This window comes from Vigna unguiculata, chromosome 9 (assembly GCF_037176805.1).
Source record: "Vigna unguiculata cultivar grain cowpea cultivar isolate G323 ecotype 2 chromosome 9, ASM3717680v1, whole genome shotgun sequence".
NCBI classification, from domain to species: Eukaryota; Viridiplantae; Streptophyta; class Magnoliopsida; order Fabales; family Fabaceae; genus Vigna; species Vigna unguiculata.
Genome location: NC_140800.1, coordinates 18808954 through 18830523, shown reverse-complemented (window position 1 = coordinate 18830523; position 21570 = coordinate 18808954). Strand labels below are relative to the sequence as shown.

Here is a 21570-nt window from a genome sequence, read left to right as displayed (position 1 = left end):
AGGAGGAGTCATGAACCTTATGACGAAAATGCAGTGGTCCTCCTTATATGCGCTGCAAATTGATCTTATCAAGTCGGACCCACTGGAAATCCCCTCAGAATTCTAAGAGGGGATATGAAAACATTAGCCCAAGTCTGGACCACATTCTTACTTGCAAACATAGTGCCCATTGGTCATGTGTCAGACTTGAACGTGCCTAGATGTCATCTCCTTTATTGCATAATGAGGGAGGATCTCACTGTTGACGTCGCCACAATTATATCTGAAGAGATCCACAAATTTGTGAGATACGAAGTCAACAGTAGGAATGACAAGGCAAAAGGTGCTTTGGGTTTTCCGGCCTTGATCACAGCTCTTTGCCAGGAACAAGGGGTGGAGGTAGACCTAACTAAAAAGATAAGACCTTCAATTACCAAGAAATTCATTGAACATTTTTGTACTCACCCAGAGGACTTGGAGCAGCAAGAAGAGCCCCAGTTGGACCAACAAGCTGAAGACCAACCAGCAAGAGAAGAACAACAAACAGGGCCCACACAGCAACCTCAGCTCAACATGAATAATGAATTGCTTGAGCAGATGAGATATCTGAGGTTGCAGATGGAGCACACTCACCAGCAAAATGCTTCTATTCATAGAGGACAACTCCACCTTCAGGAGTACCTCTATCACAATGTCCGCGGACCATACCCAGGCATAACTCCACCAGAATTCTTCACTTATCTACAGTGGCCTGGGGACAGTCCTATTTTCTCAGGGGGAGGTGGACCTGATGCAGGTGAGGGACCATCAGGAGCTGCTGACACAGATGGAGCAGACATTGAGGATGAGATTGATTTTGGAGGAGATTGATTCACAGCACCATTCCACCCTTCAAACTCTATAAATACGGTTTCATTGTTCTTTTTCTTTTAGTATTCTGCAGTATTTATGTAATTACTACTATTTTGCTTTAGTTGTTTTGGCTAGAATGTTATATTATCTAGTTAATTAACTGTTTAACTTTACCTTTTGGCTTAGTATTTTGTGCATAATACTTAGAGACAGTTAAAATTTTTTGGGAATCATTTTGAAAATCTTTCTTGAGGAAATTGGTTAAAGAGAAATCTGATTTCAATAAGTATCCTGAGTCTAGAACAACTGAGTGAACTGAACACAGAGGTGAAAAAAGGAAATTTTGGTTGAATTCATAATTAAATAGAATTAGGATATTAGTGCTGCATAGTTAGTCAAGATAATCAGTTGTAACAACAAGTGAGATACCAAGGAAATAAACCAGAAAACCCAGTGAGTGTGTGAATCCTTAAACAGTTTGAGTGTTTCCACTGTTTGTTGACAAATTGATATTGCTTGAGTTTTCATTTAATAACATCACATTTGAAGCATGGAAATGATTAAGGCAATTTTGTTGAATTTATAACTCAGTGCCAAATAGCCAACCTGTAAATAATCATCCTTTGTTGATAGCCCATTTGAGCCTAATTGTTTGAATTATGCACCTTAACCTTAACTTGAATTATTATCCTTTCCCTTTGCACACTTAGGGATAGAGAGCATAGGTGTATTTTTCAACTGTAAGGGTAATTGGTTGGTAGAATTGCACTTAAGGAAGAAAAGGGCTGAGTATCATAATTCACTCTCTAGTATTGTGTAGGAATGTATACATTTACTCAAAAAAAAAAAAGGAAAGAAAAGAAAACAACAAAAAGAGATAAGAGTGAATTATGAATGAAAAAGAAACTTGGTGTATTGAGGTCTGAATTGTGAGGAATGGAGAGTAGAATTGGGTTTGAATTGTAGTTATGCTCTCTTTTCTAAGTTGTGCTTTTGGTAATCTTGGAAAACCATTATTCTTGAAAGCCTAGCCTCATTACAACCTTGAAAAGACCTTAAGATCCATGCTGAATGTGTGTTTGTGGTTAAATTGAAAATGACTAGCAATTTTGATTTGTTGAAATCCAGTGGAAAATGAGAAAAACACATGCCTGTGAGATTTAAGAGAGAATTTCCTTGGTTAGAATCATTTGTTCTTACAATTGGTTTTCCTGAAAAATTAGTTGCACTCTTATCCTACTGTTGTTTGATAATTGGATTCACCATTTGCTTCTGATTTTGAATCTGTGGTTTGGAATGCAAAAGTTGTCTGGACAAGAACTGTGAAAATGATTTCTCAATAACCAATTTCATTTTTAGTTTTGAATGGCTGTTGATTTTGTTACTTTGCTTAAGGACAAGCAAGATGCTAGGTTGGGGGGAGTTGATAAGTGCCAAAATTCAGTAAAGATTCATAACAAACTCTGGCACTTATGCTTTAAATTTGTGTTCATTTCATATTGATTCTCCCTAAATCTAAGTTTCAGTCACATGCTTCCAAGTTTTGAATTAAAGAAATCATTTGATCCTATTTTGTGTGTTTTTCAGGAGAGATTAAAGAGAACTCAAGAAGAGTGAAGGAGAAAGCAAGAAATAGAGAAGAAAAGGAGGAAAATCTGCTACAGGTCGCTTAGAACTAAGGTGTTTCGCTCAAGCTAGGACAAGCTCGCCCAAAAGTTAAAGTCTTCTCGCCTAAGCGAGACACTTGCCGCCTTTCTCGCTCAAGCGAGCTTGATCTCGCTTAAGCGAGATTTCGTGAAGAAGCCATGCCAGTTTTTCAATTCTCGCCTAAGCAAGAACATGGTCGCCCAAGCGAGACATTCCTTCAACGTGAAGAAATCTATCTCGCCTAAGCGAGAATGAGTGGCCCAAGCGAGACCCTTCCTTCATGCTGAAGTACTCTATCTCGCCCAAGCGAGATTCAGTAGCCCAAGCGAGAGTTCGGGCTGTATATATATTTTGGAGGTTCAGAACTGCAGGGTAGCTTGGAATTTTGGGAGAGAAGAGGTCCGTGCTGCAGAGTTGATACCAGGAGCATCAGTTTCTCATTTTCTTCTTCTTCTTCTTAGCTCATAGGATTTTGATAGCTACCATGAGTGGCTAATCTTCTCCGTGGGATTGAATGTAATCTACTCGAACTTGAATGTAATCTGGTGATATTTATATATAGCATTTCTGTTTTACTCAGTATTGGTATTATTGTTCTACTCTTAATGCTTACTTCTATCTGATCAATAGATGTTTTGATTTTGATTTTTAGATCTGACTGGAAAGTATTTCTGAAAATCTGATTTGAACAATGATACTTGATATACTGTGATGCTAGGAATAGATCTCAATATATCAATTGCTTTTAACACTCGACCGTAATGCTGGATAGTTTGTTGAATATGTGAGGAATCAATATTCAGAAAACCAATCTTATGAATTTTATACGCAGGGGATCGGTATAAATGATTTTTGAGTGTGCATCAATATTGGTATTTTCAGATGTTATATTTTATATTCATCCAAATTACAGACAAGGGAGATAGATGAAATTCAATCCCAGTTTCTTTTACTGTATTTTTCTAAACTTTTCCGCTTTTACTGTATTAATTTTATGCAAAGGTTAATGTCAAATCAAATTTAAAATCTCTGTATATATATGCTGATCGAGATAATTAATTATTTCAACTGAATCCGTTCCTCGTGGGTTCGACACTCTTACTTCAAATCATTATACTACAGTTGACTTTTGGTACGCTTGCCAAGAGATTCAACAAGTATTTTTGGCGCCGTTTCTGGGGAACGGTGTTCTTTTGAAATTTCTAGTTATCTCATCCAGCTTTGTGTATATTTTTCTTTATTAGATAGCTTATTAAATTTTCCCTTTATACTAATCCTTGCTTGAGCTGTTTGATTTATGCTCTTAAGAGGTTAGGTTACTGAAGATCGATTAGCATTTGACCCGGAGATAGAAAAGACAGCTAGAAGGAACAGAGGCAAAAGCAAAAAGAAGCAAGGAAAGACAAGGGAAGAATCTTCCAGTACTTCCATCACACCTCAATCAGAAAACATGGAGAATCAGAGACCAGCTCCAGCCAGGAAGACACTTGGAGACTATGCTATGCAACAAGGGCCGAGATATTTTTCTAGCATAGCAATACCATCCACCACTAAAACTCTGGAGATGAAGCCAGCTTTCCTCAGCTTGATCAGTTCTCATCAATTCACTGGAATGGATAATGAAGATCCATACACTCATCTCTCTACATTCTATGAATTGATAGGAACCATGGGCTTTCAAGAAGGAGATCTTGAGCATGTATACATGCGGTTGTTTCCTTTTTCTTTGGCAGGTAAAGCAAAGGAATGGCTTAAGTCACATCCAAATCAGAGTTTGAATAGTTGGAAGGATGTTGAGGAGAAGTTTTTGAACAGATTCTTTCCACCATCTCGCTACATCAAAGCCAAAGCTGATGTTTCAATGTTTAGGCAAGGACCAGATGAACCATTCTGTGAAGCTTGGGAGCGGTTCAATTCCTTATTGAGGAAATGCCCAAATCACGGATTTGAGGATATTGCTCAGTTGAACATATTCTGTAATGGTCTGAGGCCTGACACCAAGATGATATTAGATGCAGCAGCAGGTGGAACAATGATGAGTGTAGATGCAGAACAAGCAACAAGAATCATTGAGGCATTAGCATCCACAGATCATCAAGCTCAGCATAATAGGCAAACTGTTCAGAGGAAGGGAGTGCTTGATCTTAGTACTACAGATGCGATCTTAGTTCAGAATAAGATTCTGACTCAACAGATTGAAGCACTGACAAAGCAGATGTCTAAATTACCAGAGCAGTTGCAAGTTGTGCAATCTTCTCCTAGTCAACAACCCATGAGATGTGACTTCTGTGGAGGAGATCATCCAAATGGTCATTGTTCTTATCAGAGTAGCTCACAAGGAGAAGTTCAATATGTGAGCAACCAAGGAAGACCAGGAAATTTCTCCAACAATAACAACTTTTCACAGGGGTGGAGAAACAATCCAAATCAGAATTTTGGATGGAAGCAAGATGCTGGTCCTTCAAACAGACAACCTCCTTATCAACAACAACAACAACATTATCCTTCGGTGCATGACAGAACATCTAAACTGGAGGATACTTTGGAAAAGTTTATGCAAGCTTCTTTGACTAATCAGAAGAATACAGAAGCTTCAATCAGAAATCTTGAAACACAGGTTGGACAGTTGGCAAAACAATTATCAGATCAGCAGACAAGTCAATTTTCAGCCAACACACAGACTAATCCAAAGGAGCATTGTAAATCTATTACCACTCGAAGTGGTAAAGTTGTGGGAAGAGGGATTGGAGACAACCTGGGTGTAGAGGAGGAGGTGTTGGAGGAAAAAGAGAGAGAGAATGAAAAAAATGAGTGTGAGGGAGAGGAAGAAGAAAATAAAAGAGAGTTTGTAAATAAGAGAGAAGAAAAGGAAGAAAAAAATAAAAGTGAGGAGAAAAAGAGGGAGAAGGGTGAGAAACAGGTGCCTCAGTTGAAGAGCCTACCATACCCTCAAAATCCCTCCAAAAAAGACAAGGAAAGGCAGTTTGCAAGATTCATGGACATTTTCAAGCGACTGCAGATTAACAACCCCTTTGTGGAAGCTATGGAGCAGATGCCGACATATGCAAAATTCATGAAAGAGCTCCTAACAAAAAAGAGAAGATTCTCTGAAGAGACAGTGGAGCTTGAAGCAGGGTGTAGTGCTATAATTCAGAAATCATTACCTCAGAAATCTAAAGACCCTGGGAGCTTCACTATTCCAGTTACAATCGGGACATTACCAGTGGGAAAGGCATTGCTTGATCTGGGTGCCAGTATAAATCTGATGCCTTTGTCTATGCTAAAGAGAATAGGAGATCTGGAAGTGAGGCCTACACGGATGACATTACAGCTAGCTGACAGATCCATGAAGTATCCCTATGGTGTGGCAGAGGATGTCTTGGTTAAGGTTGACAAATTCATGTTCCCAATTGATTTTGTAGTAATGGATATTGAGGAAGACACTGAAGTTCCTCTAATACTGGGAAGACCTTTCATGAAGACGGCCAAGGTCATTATTGATGTCGATGATGGCAAATTAAAGGTCAGGGTGCAAGATGATGAAGTCAACTTTAATGTATTTGAAGCAATGCAGCACCCGAAGGACAAGCAACAATGCTTCAGGATGGATGTGATAGATGAAATTTTTCTATCATCCAGGAAACAATTGACAAAGGCAAGCCCATTAGAAAAAGCTTTGATTGGTGCTTGTGATGATCTGGAGGAAGATGAAGAAAAGGAAATTGATGAATACCTAACACATCTGAATTCAGCAAAAGAAATTGAATCAAATGTTATACAGCCGGAGAAATTGCAGCAAGAAAATAGAACTGAAAGTCAGAAGCTGGAGCTAAAGGTATTACCTCCTCATTTAAAATATGTGTTTCTTGCAGATGGAGATAACAAACCAGTGGTGATTAGTAGTGCTTTAACGGCTTCTGAAGAAGAAAAGTTGATTTCAGTTCTTAAAGCCAACGAGGGTGCAATAGGTTGGACTTTATCTGATCTTAAAGGAATCAGTCCATCCTACTTTATGCACAAAATTCATATGGAGCAAGACTACAAGCCTGTAGCACAGCCTCAGCGGCGATTGAATCCAACCATGAAAGAGGTGGTCAAGAAAGAAGTAATGAAGTTACTTGATGCAGGTATGATCTATCCAATCTCTGACAGTGCCTGGGTCAGCCCGGTCCAGGTAGTTCCAAAAAAAAGGAGGTATGACTGTTATTTGTAATGATAAAAATGAATTAATTCCTACTAGAACAGTCACAGGTTGGAGAATGTGTATAGATTATAGAAAATTAAATCAGGCCACTAGGAAAGATCATTTTCCTTTACCTTTCATGGATCAAATGCTAGAAAGGTTAGCAGGGCAAGCTTTCTATTGTTTTCTGGATGGATATTCTGGTTATAATCAAATTGCAGTGGATCCAGAAGACCAAGAAAAAACTGCTTTTACTTGTCCTTTTGGTGTGTTTGCTTACAGGATAATGCCGTTTGGATTGTGTAACGCACCAGCAACCTTTCAACGATGCATGCTTGCAATTTTCTCGGACTTGGTGGAAAAATGCATAGAAGTCTTTATGGACGACTTCTCTGTATTTGGGGCTTCATTTGATCAATGCTTGGAAAACTTAAACACCGTACTGAAGCGGTGTGTTGATACTAATCTGGTTTTGAATTGGGAAAAGTGCCATTTTATGGTAACTGAAGGTGTGGTGCTGGGCCACAAAATCTCTGCTAAAGGTATTGAAGTTGATAAAGCTAAAGTGGAGATCATTGAAAAGCTGCCACCACCCAAAAATGTAAAGGGTTTCAGGAGTTTTTTAGGTCATGCTGGGTTCTACAGACGATTCATCAAAGATTTCTCCAGAATTGCCAAACCACTCAGCAATCTGCTCAACAAGGATACACCTTTTAATTTTGATGTTGAATGTTTGCATGCATTTGAATTGTTAAAACAGAAATTGGTTTCAGCTCCTGTGATAATTGCTCCTGATTGGAATTTAGGCTTTGAGTTAATGTGTGATGCAAGTGACTATGCCATAGGAGCAGTTTTAGGACAGAGGAAATCCAAAGTTTTTCATGCTATACACTATGCTAGCAAAGTCCTTAATGAAGCTCAAATTAATTATGCAACAACTGAAAAGGAATTGCTAGCTATAGTTTATTCATTGGAAAAATTTAGAGCATATTTGATTGGTTCATCTGTCACTGTATATACTGATCATGCTGCAATTAAATATTTGTTAACCAAATCTGATTCAAAACCAAGACTAATTAGATGGATCTTATTGTTGCAGGAATTTGATTTGGTGATCAAGGACAAAAAGGGAAGTGAAAACTTTGTAGCTGATCATCTGTCTAGATTGGTTAATACTGAGGTGACCAACACTCAATCAGAGGTGCAGGAGGAGTTTCCTGATGAAAAATTGATGATGGTGCAAGAAAGGCCATGGTTTGCTGACATGGCCAATTTCAAAGCTGCAGGGGTCATACCTGAAGATTTTAATTGGCACCAGAAGAGGAAATTCCTGAAAGATGCACACCAATATGTATGGGATGATCCTCATTTGTTCAAAATTGGAGCTGATCAATTGTTGAGAAGGTGTGTATCCGATGATGAGGCAAAAAGCATTCTGTGGCACTGTCATAATTCCCCATATGGAGGGCACTTTAATGGAGAGAGGACAGCTGCAAAAGTCCTCCAGTCTTGATTTTATTGGCCCACCTTATTCAAAGACGCACACAAATATGTGCAACACTGCAACAGTTGTCAGAGAATAGGGGGAATCTCAAAAAGACATGAAATGCCACTGAATATCATTTTAGAGGTTGAGGCTTTTGATTGTTGGGGAATTGACTTTGTGGGACCACTGCCATCTTCTTTCTCAAATGAATACATTTTGGTGGCAGTTGATTATGTGACGAAGTGGGTTGAAGCAGTAGCAGCTCCTAAGGCCGATGCCAAAACTGTAATCAAATTTCTCAAGCGGAACATCTTTTGCAGGTTTGGTACTCCAAGAGTTTTGATTAGTGATGGTGGTTCACACTTTTGCAATGCTCAACTTCAGAAATGTTTGGAACATTATGGAGTGCGGCATAAAATTGCATCACCTTATCTTCCACAGACCAATGGACAAGCGGAGGTGTCAAACAGGGAAATCAAGCGTATTCTAGAGAAGACTGTAGCATCTTCAAGAAAAGATTGGTCGATGAAGTTGGATGATGCACTCTGGGCATACAGAACTGCTTATAAATCTCCCACAGGTTTATCCCCATTCCAGCTGGTATATGGTAAGTCATGTCACTTACCGGTTGAACTGGAGCACAAGGCATTCTGGGCCTTGAAATTCTTGAATTTTGATCCAAAGGCAGCAGGAGAAAAGAGAAAATTACAGCTGCAAGAATTGGAAGAAATGAGACTCAGCGCTTATGAGTCCTCTAAGCTCTACAAGGAAAAGATGAAAGCGTATCATGACAAGAAAATTCTCAAAAGAGAATTTTATCCTGGTCAATCAGTGTTATTGTTCAATTCCAGGTTGAGGCTATTCCCTGGAAAGCTAAAATCAAAATGGTCAGGACCATTTCTTGTCAAGAATGTGAGACCTTATGGAGCCATTGAACTAGAGGATCCCGAATCTAAAAGGAGCTGGGTTGTAAACGGGCAAAGGTTGAAGCCCTATCTTGGTGGTGAGATTGATAGGCTCGCCACAATCATTCAACTTGATGAACCTTAAATGAAACAGGCGTCAGGCTCGTGACGTTAAACAAGCGCTTCCTGGGAGGCAACCCAGTGTTTTAATTATGTTTTTGCACTTCAATTTCATCTTTTGTGTGATTAAATGTGTTTGTGTATGTAATTATGTGTTTGTGTTTATAGCTCTATGTTTGTGTGTAAAAAGGTGAATTTTAGCATCCAATCATCTCAATAAGGCAAACCATGCAATTTTGGTTGTTTTTAAACAAAATTGGTATGCTAGGCATGGGAATGAGTTTTGGTGCCAGAATTGAGATCATCAAATGCTAAAAATTGCCTTGTTTTGGCCAAATTGTGAAATTTGAGTTTAAAAGCTTGATTTTGAGTTTGTTGATGTGAAACTTTTTGGAATGATAGAGAATTGACTGAAGTATGGTTTGATGCGTGTTTTAGAGTTATTTGGATTGAAAGGATCATGAATCAAGTGAGGAGAAGTTGAGCAAAAATTTGAGAAGTGGCAAAATCAGAGTTTTCCAAAACTGCACAAAATCTCGCCCAAGCTAAACATGTCTCGCCTGGGCGAGATATGCAGAACCTGAGCTAACCAAGTTTGCTGATATACTCGCTTAAGCGAGTAGTATCTCGCCTGGGCGAGAATGCCCTGCATCAGGGGTGTTTTGGGCGAAACAGTCTCGCCTGCGCGAGACTTTTAATTTTTTCCTCCACGCTCATCTCGCTTAAGCGAGAATTCGCGTTTAAGTGAGGGACAGTGGCAAATTTGTTCACTTTCTCTCTTCTCTCCAAACCCTCGCTCACCTTCTCTTCTCTTCAATTTTGAGCGCGCCACAATTCAGTCTTTTCTCTGCATTTTAGCTCCTAATTTTCGGCCTCTCTTTGCTAATTCCTTTTTAAGGTAAACTCTACCTCTCATTCTCTTCAATTTCACCAAGCATAATCACGTTTTTGTGTTTTTGTAAACCCTAGGTAGTATCCATGCTATAATTTGATGCATTTTGTGTTTATACTGTGGGGTTTAGTTTGAATTGATGCTGAAATTGAAAAATGTGGGTTGCTTATGGTTGACTTGTTTCAAAATTTTTCACCATTTGAAAATGCACTCCATGTGTTTGATAAAATGCCCTACTTAAAATGCCATGTTGAAATTGTTCTTGTTTGTGATTGGTTAGTGAATTAAGCTGAATTGGTCATGTTTTTGGTGGTTAATTCTCATACTTGCAGGTCAATGGCTAGAACGAAGACAACAGCTAAACATCCCGTTATTGAAACCAATAAAGGGAAAAGGAGAAGACGTGCAAGCAGCTCTTCTCCTGAAAGGCCAATAATCAACCGTTTTAGAGACCCCGAAAGAGAAGAACGTTATGAAAAGATAAAGAACTGGGTCTTTATCAAAGAAAGAAAGGTGGTTCTACTTCCAGATGAATATGATCCTTTCTTGAATGGCCTTATCAGGAGGAACTGGATGAAGTTGGCTGACCCGCTTCCCAAATTTGACCCAGAAATTGTCAGGGAGTTCTATGCAAATGCTTATTCTGAGGACAATCCTGGTGAAAAGAGATCTAAAGTTAGGGGGAGGTGGATAAATTATGATAGAGCAGCCATCAGTGAATTTCTTGGTAACCCACTACCTTTACAACCAGGGCAACTCTTGTTGTGACTTCACAACAAGAAGGAGGAGTCATGAACCTTATGACGAAAATGCAGTGGTCCTCCTTATATGCGCTGCAAATCGATCTTATCAAGTCGGACCCACTGGAAATCCCCTCAGAATTCTAAGAGGGGATATGAAAACATTAGCCCAAGTCTGGACCACATTCTTACTTGCAAACATAGTGCCCATTGGTCATGTGTCAGACTTGAACGTGCCTAGATGTCATCTCCTTTATTGCATAATGAGGGAGGATCTCACTGTTGACGTCGCCACAATTATATCTGAAGAGATCCACAAATTTGTGAGATACGAAGTCAACAGTAGGAATGACAAGGCAAAAGGTGCTTTGGGTTTTCCGGCCTTGATCACAGCTCTTTGCCAGGAACAAGGGGTGGAGGTAGACCTAACTGAAAAGATAAGACCTTCAATTACCAAGAAATTCATTGAACATTTTTGTACTCACCCAGAGGACTTGGAGCAGCAAGAAGAGCCCCAGTTGGACCAACAAGCTGAAGACCAACCAGCTGAAGACCAACCAGCAAGAGAAGAACAACAAACAGGGCCCACACAGCAACCTCAGCTCAACATGAATAATGAATTGCTTGAGCAGATGAGATATCTGAGGTTGCAGATGGAGCACACTCACCAGCAAAATGCTTCTATTCATAGAGGACAACTCCACCTTCAGGAGTACCTCTATCACAATGTCCGCGGACCATACCCAGGCATAACTCCACCAGAATTCTTCACTTATCTACAGTGGCCTGGGGACAGTCCTATTTTCTCAGGGGGAGGTGGACCTGATGCAGGTGAGGGACCATCAGGAGCTGCTGACACAGATGGAGCAGACATTGAGGATGAGATTGATTTTGGAGGAGATTGATTCACAGCACCATTCCACCCTTCAAACTCTATAAATACGGTTTCATTGTTCTTTTTCTTTTAGTATTCTGCAGTATTTATGTAATTACTACTATTTTGCTTTAGTTGTTTTGGCTAGAATGTTATATTATCTAGTTAATTAACTGTTTAACTTTACCTTTTGGCTTAGTATTTTGTGCATAATACTTAGAGACAGTTAAAATTTTTTGGGAATCATTTTGAAAATCTTTCTTGAGGAAATTGGTTAAAGAGAAATCTGATTTCAATAAGTATCCTGAGTCTAGAACAACTGAGTGAACTGAACACAGAGGTGAAAAAAGGAAATTTTGGTTGAATTCATAATTAAATAGAATTAGGATATTAGTGCTGCATAGTTAGTCAAGATAATCAGTTGTAACAACAAGTGAGATACCAAGGAAATAAACCAGAAAACCCAGTGAGTGTGTGAATCCTTAAACAGTTTGAGTGTTTCCACTGTTTGTTGACAAATTGCTATTGCTTGAGTTTTCATTTAATAACATCACATTTGAAGCATGGAAATGATTAAGGCAATTTTGTTGAATTTATAACTCAGTGCCAAATAGCCAACCTGTAAATAATCATCCTTTGTTGATAGCCCATTTGAGCCTAATTGTTTGAATTATGCACCTTAACCTTAACTTGAATTATTATCCTTTCCCTTTGCACACTTAGGGATAGAGAGCATAGGTGTATTTTTCAACTGTAAGGGTAATTGGTTGGTAGAATTGCACTTAAGGAAGAAAAGGGCTGAGTATCATAATTCACTCTCTAGTATTGTGTAGGAATGTATACATTTACTCAAAAAAAAAAAAAGGAAAGAAAAGAAAACAACAAAAAGAGATAAGAGTGAATTATGAATGAAAAAGAAACTTGGTGTATTGAGGTCTGAATTGTGAGGAATGGAGAGTAGAATTGGGTTTGAATTGTAGTTATGCTCTCTTTTCTAAGTTGTGCTTTTGGTAATCTTGGAAAACCATTATTCTTGAAAGCCTAGCCTCATTACAACCTTGAAAAGACCTTAAGATCCATGCTGAATGTGTGTTTGTGGTTAAATTGAAAATGACTAGCAATTTTGATTTGTTGAAATCCAGTGGAAAATGAGAAAAACACATGCCTGTGAGATTTAAGAGAGAATTTCCTTGGTTAGAATCATTTGTTCTTACAATTGGTTTTCCTGAAAAATTAGTTGCACTCTTATCCTACTGTTGTTTGATAATTGGATTCACCATTTGCTTCTGATTTTGAATCTGTGGTTTGGAATGCAAAAGTTGTCTGGACAAGAACTGTGAAAATGATTTCTCAATAACCAATTTCATTTTTAGTTTTGAATGGCTGTTGATTTTGTTACTTTGCTTAAGGACAAGCAAGATGCTAGGTTGGGGGGAGTTGATAAGTGCCAAAATTCAGTAAAGATTCATAACAAACTCTGGCACTTATGCTTTAAATTTGTGTTCATTTCATATTGATTCTCCCTAAATCTAAGTTTCAGTCACATGCTTCCAAGTTTTGAATTAAAGAAATCATTTGATCCTATTTTGTGTGTTTTTCAGGAGAGATTAAAGAGAACTCAAGAAGAGTGAAGGAGAAAGCAAGAAATAGAGAAGAAAAGGAGGAAAATCTGCTACAGGTCGCTTAGAACTAAGGTGTTTCGCTCAAGCTAGGACAAGCTCGCCCAAAAGTTAAAGTCTTCTCGCCTAAGCGAGACACTTGCCGCCTTTCTCGCTCAAGCGAGCTTGATCTCGCTTAAGCGAGATTTCGTGAAGAAGCCATGCCAGTTTTTCAATTCTCGCCTAAGCAAGAACATGGTCGCCCAAGCGAGACATTCCTTCAACGTGAAGAAATCTATCTCGCCTAAGCGAGAATGAGTGGCCCAAGCGAGACCCTTCCTTCATGCTGAAGTACTCTATCTCGCCCAAGCGAGATTCAGTAGCCCAAGCGAGAGTTCGGGCTGTATATATATTTTGGAGGTTCAGAACTGCAGGGTAGCTTGGAATTTTGGGAGAGAAGAGGTCCGTGCTGCAGAGTTGATACCAGGAGCATCAGTTTCTCATTTTCTTCTTCTTCTTCTTAGCTCATAGGATTTTGATAGCTACCATGAGTGGCTAATCTTCTCCGTGGGATTGAATGTAATCTACTCGAACTTGAATGTAATCTGGTGATATTTATATATAGCATTTCTGTTTTACTCAGTATTGGTATTATTGTTCTACTCTTAATGCTTACTTCTATCTGATCAATAGATGTTTTGATTTTGATTTTTAGATCTGACTGGAAAGTATTTCTGAAAATCTGATTTGAACAATGATACTTGATATACTGTGATGCTAGGAATAGATCTCAATATATCAATTGCTTTTAACACTCGACCGTAATGCTGGATAGTTTGTTGAATATGTGAGGAATCAATATTCAGAAAACCAATCTTATGAATTTTATACGCGAGGGATCGGTATAAATGATTTTTGAGTGTGCATCAATATTGGTATTTTCAGATGTTATATTTTATATTCATCCAAATTACAGACAAGGGAGATAGATGAAATTCAATCCCAGTTTCTTTTACTGTATTTTTCTAAACTTTTCCGCTTTTACTGTATTAATTTTATGCAAAGGTTAATGTCAAATCAAATTTAAAATCTCTGTATATATATGCTGATCGAGATAATTAATTATTTCAACTGAATCCGTTCCTCGTGGGTTCGACACTCTTACTTCAAATCATTATACTACAGTTGACTTTTGGTACGCTTGCCAAGAGATTCAACAAGTATTTTTGGCGCCGTTGCTGGGGAACGGTGTTCTTTTGAAATTTCTAGTTATCTCATCCAGCTTTGTGTATATTTTTCTTTATTAGATAGCTTATTAAATTTTCCCTTTATACTAATCCTTGCTTGAGCTGTTTGATTTATGCTCTTAAGAGGTTAGGTTACTGAAGATCGATTAGCATTTGACCCGGAGATAGAAAAGACAGCTAGAAGGAACAGAGGCAAAAGCAAAAAGAAGCAAGGAAAGACAAGGGAAGAATCTTCCAGTACTTCCATCACACCTCAATCAGAAAACATGGAGAATCAGAGACCAGCTCCAGCCAGGAAGACACTTGGAGACTATGCTATGCAACAAGGGCCGAGATATTTTTCTAGCATAGCAATACCATCCACCACTAAAACTCTGGAGATGAAGCCAGCTTTCCTCAGCTTGATCAGTTCTCATCAATTCACTGGAATGGATAATGAAGATCCATACACTCATCTCTCTACATTCTATGAATTGATAGGAACCATGGGCTTTCAAGAAGGAGATCTTGAGCATGTATACATGCGGTTGTTTCCTTTTTCTTTGGCAGGTAAAGCAAAGGAATGGCTTAAGTCACATCCAAATCAGAGTTTGAATAGTTGGAAGGATGTTGAGGAGAAGTTTTTGAACAGATTCTTTCCACCATCTCGCTACATCAAAGCCAAAGCTGATGTTTCAATGTTTAGGCAAGGACCAGATGAACCATTCTGTGAAGCTTGGGAGCGGTTCAATTCCTTATTGAGGAAATGCCCAAATCACGGATTTGAGGATATTGCTCAGTTGAACATATTCTGTAATGGTCTGAGGCCTGACACCAAGATGATATTAGATGCAGCAGCAGGTGGAACAATGATGAGTGTAGATGCAGAACAAGCAACAAGAATCATTGAGGCATTAGCATCCACAGATCATCAAGCTCAGCATAATAGGCAAACTGTTCAGAGGAAGGGAGTGCTTGATCTTAGTACTACAGATGCGATCTTAGTTCAGAATAAGATTCTGACTCAACAGATTGAAGCACTGACAAAGCAGATGTCTAAATTACCAGAGCAGTTGCAAGTTGTGCAATCTTCTCCTAGTCAACAACCCATGAGATGTGACTTCTGTGGAGGAGATCATCCAAATGGTCATTGTTCTTATCAGAGTAGCTCACAAGGAGAAGTTCAATATGTGAGCAACCAAGGAAGACCAGGAAATTTCTCCAACAATAACAACTTTTCACAGGGGTGGAGAAACAATCCAAATCAGAATTTTGGATGGAAGCAAGATGCTGGTCCTTCAAACAGACAACCTCCTTATCAACAACAACAACAACATTATCCTTCGGTGCATGATAGAACATCTAAACTGGAGGATACTTTGGAAAAGTTTATGCAAGCTTCTTTGACTAATCAGAAGAATACAGAAGCTTCAATCAGAAATCTTGAAACACAGGTTGGACAGTTGGCAAAACAATTATCAGATCAGCAGACAAGTCAATTTTCAGCCAACACACAGACTAATCCAAAGGAGCATTGTAAATCTATTACCACTCGAAGTGGTAAAGTTGTGGGAAGAGGGATTGGAGACAACCTGGGTGTAGAGGAGGAGGTGTTGGAGGAAAAAGAGAGAGAGAATGAAAAAAATGAGTGTGAGGGAGAGGAAGAAAAAAATAAAAGAGAGTTTGTAAATAAGAGAGAAGAAAAGGAAGAAAAAAATAAAAGTGAGGAGAAAAAGAGGGAGAAGGGTGAGAAGCAGGTGCCTCAGTTGAAGAGCCTACCATACCCTCAAAATCCCTCCAAAAAAGACAAGGAAAGGCAGTTTGCAAGATTCATGGACATTTTCAAGCGACTGCAGATTAACATCCCCTTTGTGGAAGCTATGGAGCAGATGCCGACATATGCAAAATTCATGAAAGAGCTCCTAACAAAAAAGAGAAGATTCTCTGAAGAGACAGTGGAGCTTGAAGCAGGGTGTAGTGCTATAATTCAGAAATCATTACCTCAGAAATCTAAAGACCCTGGGAGCTTCACTATTCCAGTTACAATCGGGACATTACCAGTGGGAAAGGCATTGCTTGATCTGGGTGCCAGTATAAATCTGATGCCTTTGTCTATGCTAAAGAGAATAGGAGATCTGGAAGTGAGGCCTACACGGATGACATTACAGCTAGCTGACAGATCCATGAAGTATCCCTATGGTGTGGCAGAGGATGTCTTGGTTAAGGTTGACAAATTCATGTTCCCAATTGATTTTGTAGTAATGGATATTGAGGAAGACACTGAAGTTCCTCTAATACTGGGAAGACCTTTCATGAAGACGGCCAAGGTCATTATTGATGTCGATGATGGCAAATTAAAGGTCAGGGTGCAAGATGATGAAGTCAACTTTAATGTATTTGAAGCAATGCAGCACCCGAAGGACAAGCAACAATGCTTCAGGATGGATGTGATAGATGAAATTTTTCTATCATCTAGGAAACAATTGACAAAGGCAAGCCCATTAGAAAAAGCTTTGATTGGTGCTTGTGATGATCTGGAGGAAGATGAAGAAAAGGAAATTGATGAATACCTAACACATCTGAATTCAACAAAAGAAATTGAATCAAATGATATACAACCAGAGAAATTGCAGCAAGAAAATAGAACTGAAAGTCAGAAGCTGGAGCTAAAGGTATTACCTCCTCATTTAAAATATGTGTTTCTTGCAGATGGAGGTAACAAACCAGTGGTGATTAGTAGTGCTTTAACGGCTTCTGAAGAAGAAAAGTTGATTTCAGTTCTTAAAGCCAACGAGGGTGCAATAGGTTGGACTTTATCTGATCTTAAAGGAATCAGTCCATCCTACTGTATGCACAAAATTCATATGGAGCAAGACTACAAGCCTGTAGCACAGCCTCAGCGGCGATTGAATCCAACCATGAAAGAGGTGGTCAAGAAAGAAGTAATGAAGTTACTTGATGCAGGTATGATCTATCCAATCTCTGACAGTGCCTGGGTCAGCCCGGTCCAGGTAGTTCCAAAAAAAAGGAGGTATGACTGTTATTTGTAATGATAAAAATGAATTAATTCCTACTAGAACAGTCACAGGTTGGAGAATGTGTATAGATTATAGAAAATTAAATCAGGCCACTAGGAAAGATCATTTTCCTTTACCTTTCATGGATCAAATGCTAGAAAGGTTAGCAGGGCAAGCTTTCTATTGTTTTCTGGATGGATATTCTGGTTATAATCAAATTGCAGTGGATCCAGAAGACCAAGAAAAAACTGCTTTTACTTGTCCTTTTGGTGTGTTTGCTTACAGGAAAATGCCGTTTGGATTGTGTAACGCACCAGCAACCTTTCAACGATGCATGCTTGCAATTTTCTCGGACTTGGTGGAAAAATGCATAGAAGTCTTTATGGACGACTTCTCTGTATTTGGGGCTTCATTTGATCAATGCCTGGAAAACTTAAACACCGTACTGAAGCGGTGTGTTGATACTAATCTGGTTTTGAATTGGGAAAAGTGCCATTTTATGGTAACTGAAGGTGTGGTGCTGGGCCACAAAATCTCTGCTAAAGGTATTGAAGTTGATAAAGCTAAAGTGGAGATCATTGAAAAGCTGCCACCACCCAAAAATGTAAAGGGTATCAGGAGTTTTTTAGGTCATGCTGGGTTCTACAGACGATTCATCAAAGATTTCTCCAGAATTGCCAAACCACTCAGCAATCTGCTCAACAAGGATACACCTTTTAATTTTGATGTTGAATGTTTGCATGCATTTGAATTGTTAAAACAGAAATTGGTTTCAGCTCCTGTGATAATTGCTCCTGATTGGAATTTAGGCTTTGAGTTAATGTGTGATGCAAGTGACTATGCCATAGGAGCAGTTTTAGGACAGAGGAAATCCAAAGTTTTTCATGCTATACACTATGCTAGCAAAGTCCTTAATGAAGCTCAAATTAATTATGCAACAACTGAAAAGGAATTGCTAGCTATAGTTTATTCATTGGAAAAATTTAGAGCATATTTGATTGGTTCATCTGTCACTGTATATACTGATCATGCTGCAATTAAATATTTGTTAACCAAATCTGATTCAAAACCAAGACTAATTAGATGGATCTTATTGTTGCAGGAATTTGATTTGGTGATCAAGGACAAAAAGGGAAGTGAAAACTTTGTAGCTGATCATCTGTCTAGATTGGTTAATACTGAGGTGACCAACACTCAATCAGAGGTGCAGGAGGAGTTTCCTGATGAAAAATTGATGATGGTGCAAGAAAGGCCATGGTTTGCTGACATGGCCAATTTCAAAGCTGCAGGGGTCATACCTGAAGATTTTAATTGGCACCAGAAGAGGAAATTCCTGAAAGATGCACACCAATATGTATGGGATGATCCTCATTTGTTCAAAATTGGAGCTGATCAATTGTTGAGAAGGTGTGTATCCGATGATGAGGCAAAAAGCATTCTGTGGCACTGTCATAATTCCCCATATGGAGGGCACTTTAATGGAGAGAGGACAGCTGCAAAAGTCCTCCAGTCTTGATTTTATTGGCCCACCTTATTCAAAGACGCACACAAATATGTGCAACACTGCAACAGTTGTCAGAGAATAGGGGGAATCTCAAAAAGACATGAAATGCCACTGAATATCATTTTAGAGGTTGAGGCTTTTGATTGTTGGGGAATTGACTTTGTGGGACCACTGCCATCTTCTTTCTCAAATGAATACATTTTGGTGGCAGTTGATTATGTGACGAAGTGGGTTGAAGCAGTAGCAGCTCCTAAGGCCGATGCCAAAACTGTAATCAAATTTCTCAAGCGGAACATCTTTTGCAGGTTTGGTACTCCAAGAGTTTTGATTAGTGATGGTGGTTCACACTTTTGCAATGCTCAACTTCAGAAATGTTTGGAACATTATGGAGTGCGGCATAAAATTGCATCACCTTATCATCCACAGACCAATGGACAAGCGGAGGTGTCAAACAGGGAAATCAAGCGTATTCTAGAGAAGACTGTAGCATCTTCAAGAAAAGATTGGTCGATGAAGTTGGATGATGCACTCTGGGCATACAGAACTGCTTATAAATCTCCCACAGGTTTATCCCCATTCCAGCTGGTATATGGTAAGTCATGTCACTTACCGGTTGAACTGGAGCACAAGGCATTCTGGGCCTTGAAATTCTTGAATTTTGATCCAAAGGCAGCAGGAGAAAAGAGAAAATTACAGCTGCAAGAATTGGAAGAAATGAGACTCAGCGCTTATGAGTCCTCTAAGCTCTACAAGGAAAAGATGAAAGCGTATCATGACAATAAAATTCTCAAAAGAGAATTTTATCCTGGTCAATCAGTGTTATTGTTCAATTCCAGGTTGAGGCTATTCCCTGGAAAGCTAAAATCAAAATGGTCAGGACCATTTCTTGTCAAGAATGTGAGACCTTATGGAGCCATTGAACTAGAGGATCCCGAATCTAAAAGGAGCTGGGTTGTAAACGGGCAAAGGTTGAAGCCCTATCTTGGTGGTGAGATTGATAGGCTCGCCACAATCATTCAACTTGATGAACCTTAAATGAAACAGGCGTCAGGCTCGTGACGTTAAACAAGCGCTTCCTGGGAGGCAACCCAGTGTTTTAATTATGTTTTTGCACTTCAATTTCATCTTTTGTGTGATTAAATGTGTTTGTGTATGTAATTATGTGTTTGTGTTTATAGCTCTATGTTTGTGTGTAAAAAGGTGAATTTTAGCATCCAATCATCTCAATAAGGCAAACCATGCAATTTTGGTTGTTTTTAAACAAAATTGGTATGCTAGGCATGGGAATGAGTTTTGGTGCCAGAATTGAGATCATCAAATGCTAAAAATTGCCTTGTTTTGGCCAAATTGTGAAATTTGAGTTTAAAAGCTTGATTTTGAGTTTGTTGATGTGAAACTTTTTGGAATGATAGAGAATTGACTGAAGTATGGTTTGATGCGTGTTTTAGAGTTATTTGGATTGAAAGGATCATGAATCAAGTGAGGAGAAGTTGAGCAAAAATTTGAGAAGTGGCAAAATCAGAGTTTTCCAAAACTGCACAAAATCTCGCCCAAGCTAAACATGTCTCGCCTGGGCGAGATATGCAGAACCTGAGCTAACCAAGTTTGCTGATATACTCGCTTAAGCGAGTAGTATCTCGCCTGGGCGAGAATGCCCTGCATCAGGGGTGTTTTGGGCGAAACAGTCTCGCCTGCGCGAGACTTTTAATTTTTTCCTCCACGCTCATCTCGCTTAAGCGAGAATTCGCGTTTAAGTGAGGGACAGTGGCAAATTTGTTCACTTTCTCTCTTCTCTCCAAACCCTCGCTCACCTTCTCTTCTCTTCAATTTTGAGCGCGCCACAATTCAGTCTTTTCTCTGCATTTTAGCTCCTAATTTTCGGCCTCTCTTTGCTAATTCCTTTTTAAGGTAAACTCTACCTCTCATTCTCTTCAATTTCACCAAGCATAATCACGTTTTTGTGTTTTTGTAAACCCTAGGTAGTATCCATGCTATAATTTGATGCATTTTGTGTTTATACTGTGGGGTTTAGTTTGAATTGATGCTGAAATTGAAAAATGTGGGTTGCTTATGGTTGACTTGTTTCAAAATTTTTCACCATTTGAAAATGCACTCCATGTGTTTGATAAAATGCCCTACTTAAAATGCCATGTTGAAATTGTTCTTGTTTGTGATTGGTTAGTGAATTAAGCTGAATTGGTCATGTTTTTGGTGGTTAATTCTCATACTTGCAGGTCAATGGCTAGAACGAAGACAACAGCTAAACATCCCGTTATTGAAACCAATAAAGGGAAAAGGAGAAGACGTGCAAGCAGCTCTTCTCCTGAAAGGCCAATAATCAACCGTTTTAGAGACCCCGAAAGAGAAGAACGTTATGAAAAGATAAAGAACTGGGTCTTTATCAAAGAAAGAAAGGTGGTTCTACTTCCAGATGAATATGATCCTTTCTTGAATGGCCTTATCAGGAGGAACTGGATGAAGTTGGCTGACCCGCTTCCCAAATTTGACCCAGAAATTGTCAGGGAGTTCTATGCAAATGCTTATTCT

General features: G+C 39.0%; 2 protein-coding genes and 2 non-coding genes across 4 annotated transcripts; 2 read left to right on the top strand and 2 right to left on the bottom strand.

The window, feature by feature from the left end:
• The first annotated feature begins 3803 nt into the window (after positions 1-3803).
• Positions 3804-9328, top strand: LOC146883657 (uncharacterized). The gene is made up of 3 exons (XM_085666097.1): positions 3804-6161; positions 6653-6672; positions 8745-9328. Exons 1-3 carry the CDS (start codon positions 3929-3931, stop codon positions 9195-9197), a joined length of 2706 nt encoding a protein of 901 aa, XP_085522223.1. The 5' UTR covers positions 3804-3928; the 3' UTR covers positions 9198-9328.
• On the bottom strand, positions 4319-4425 carry LOC114164908 (small nucleolar RNA R71). Its single transcript, XR_003599643.2, has one exon. It is a non-coding gene; the product is annotated as a small nucleolar RNA R71 (small nucleolar RNA).
• A 5336-nt stretch (positions 9329-14664) lies between the features above and the next one.
• LOC146883656 (uncharacterized) lies at positions 14665-20189 on the top strand. Its single transcript, XM_085666079.1, has 3 exons — positions 14665-17022; positions 17514-17533; positions 19606-20189. Exons 1-3 carry the CDS (start codon positions 14790-14792, stop codon positions 20056-20058), a joined length of 2706 nt encoding a protein of 901 aa, XP_085522205.1. The 5' UTR covers positions 14665-14789; the 3' UTR covers positions 20059-20189.
• LOC114164911 (small nucleolar RNA R71) lies at positions 15180-15286 on the bottom strand. Its single transcript, XR_003599646.1, has one exon. It is a non-coding gene; the product is annotated as a small nucleolar RNA R71 (small nucleolar RNA).
• Positions 20190-21570: the final 1381 nt, after the last annotated feature.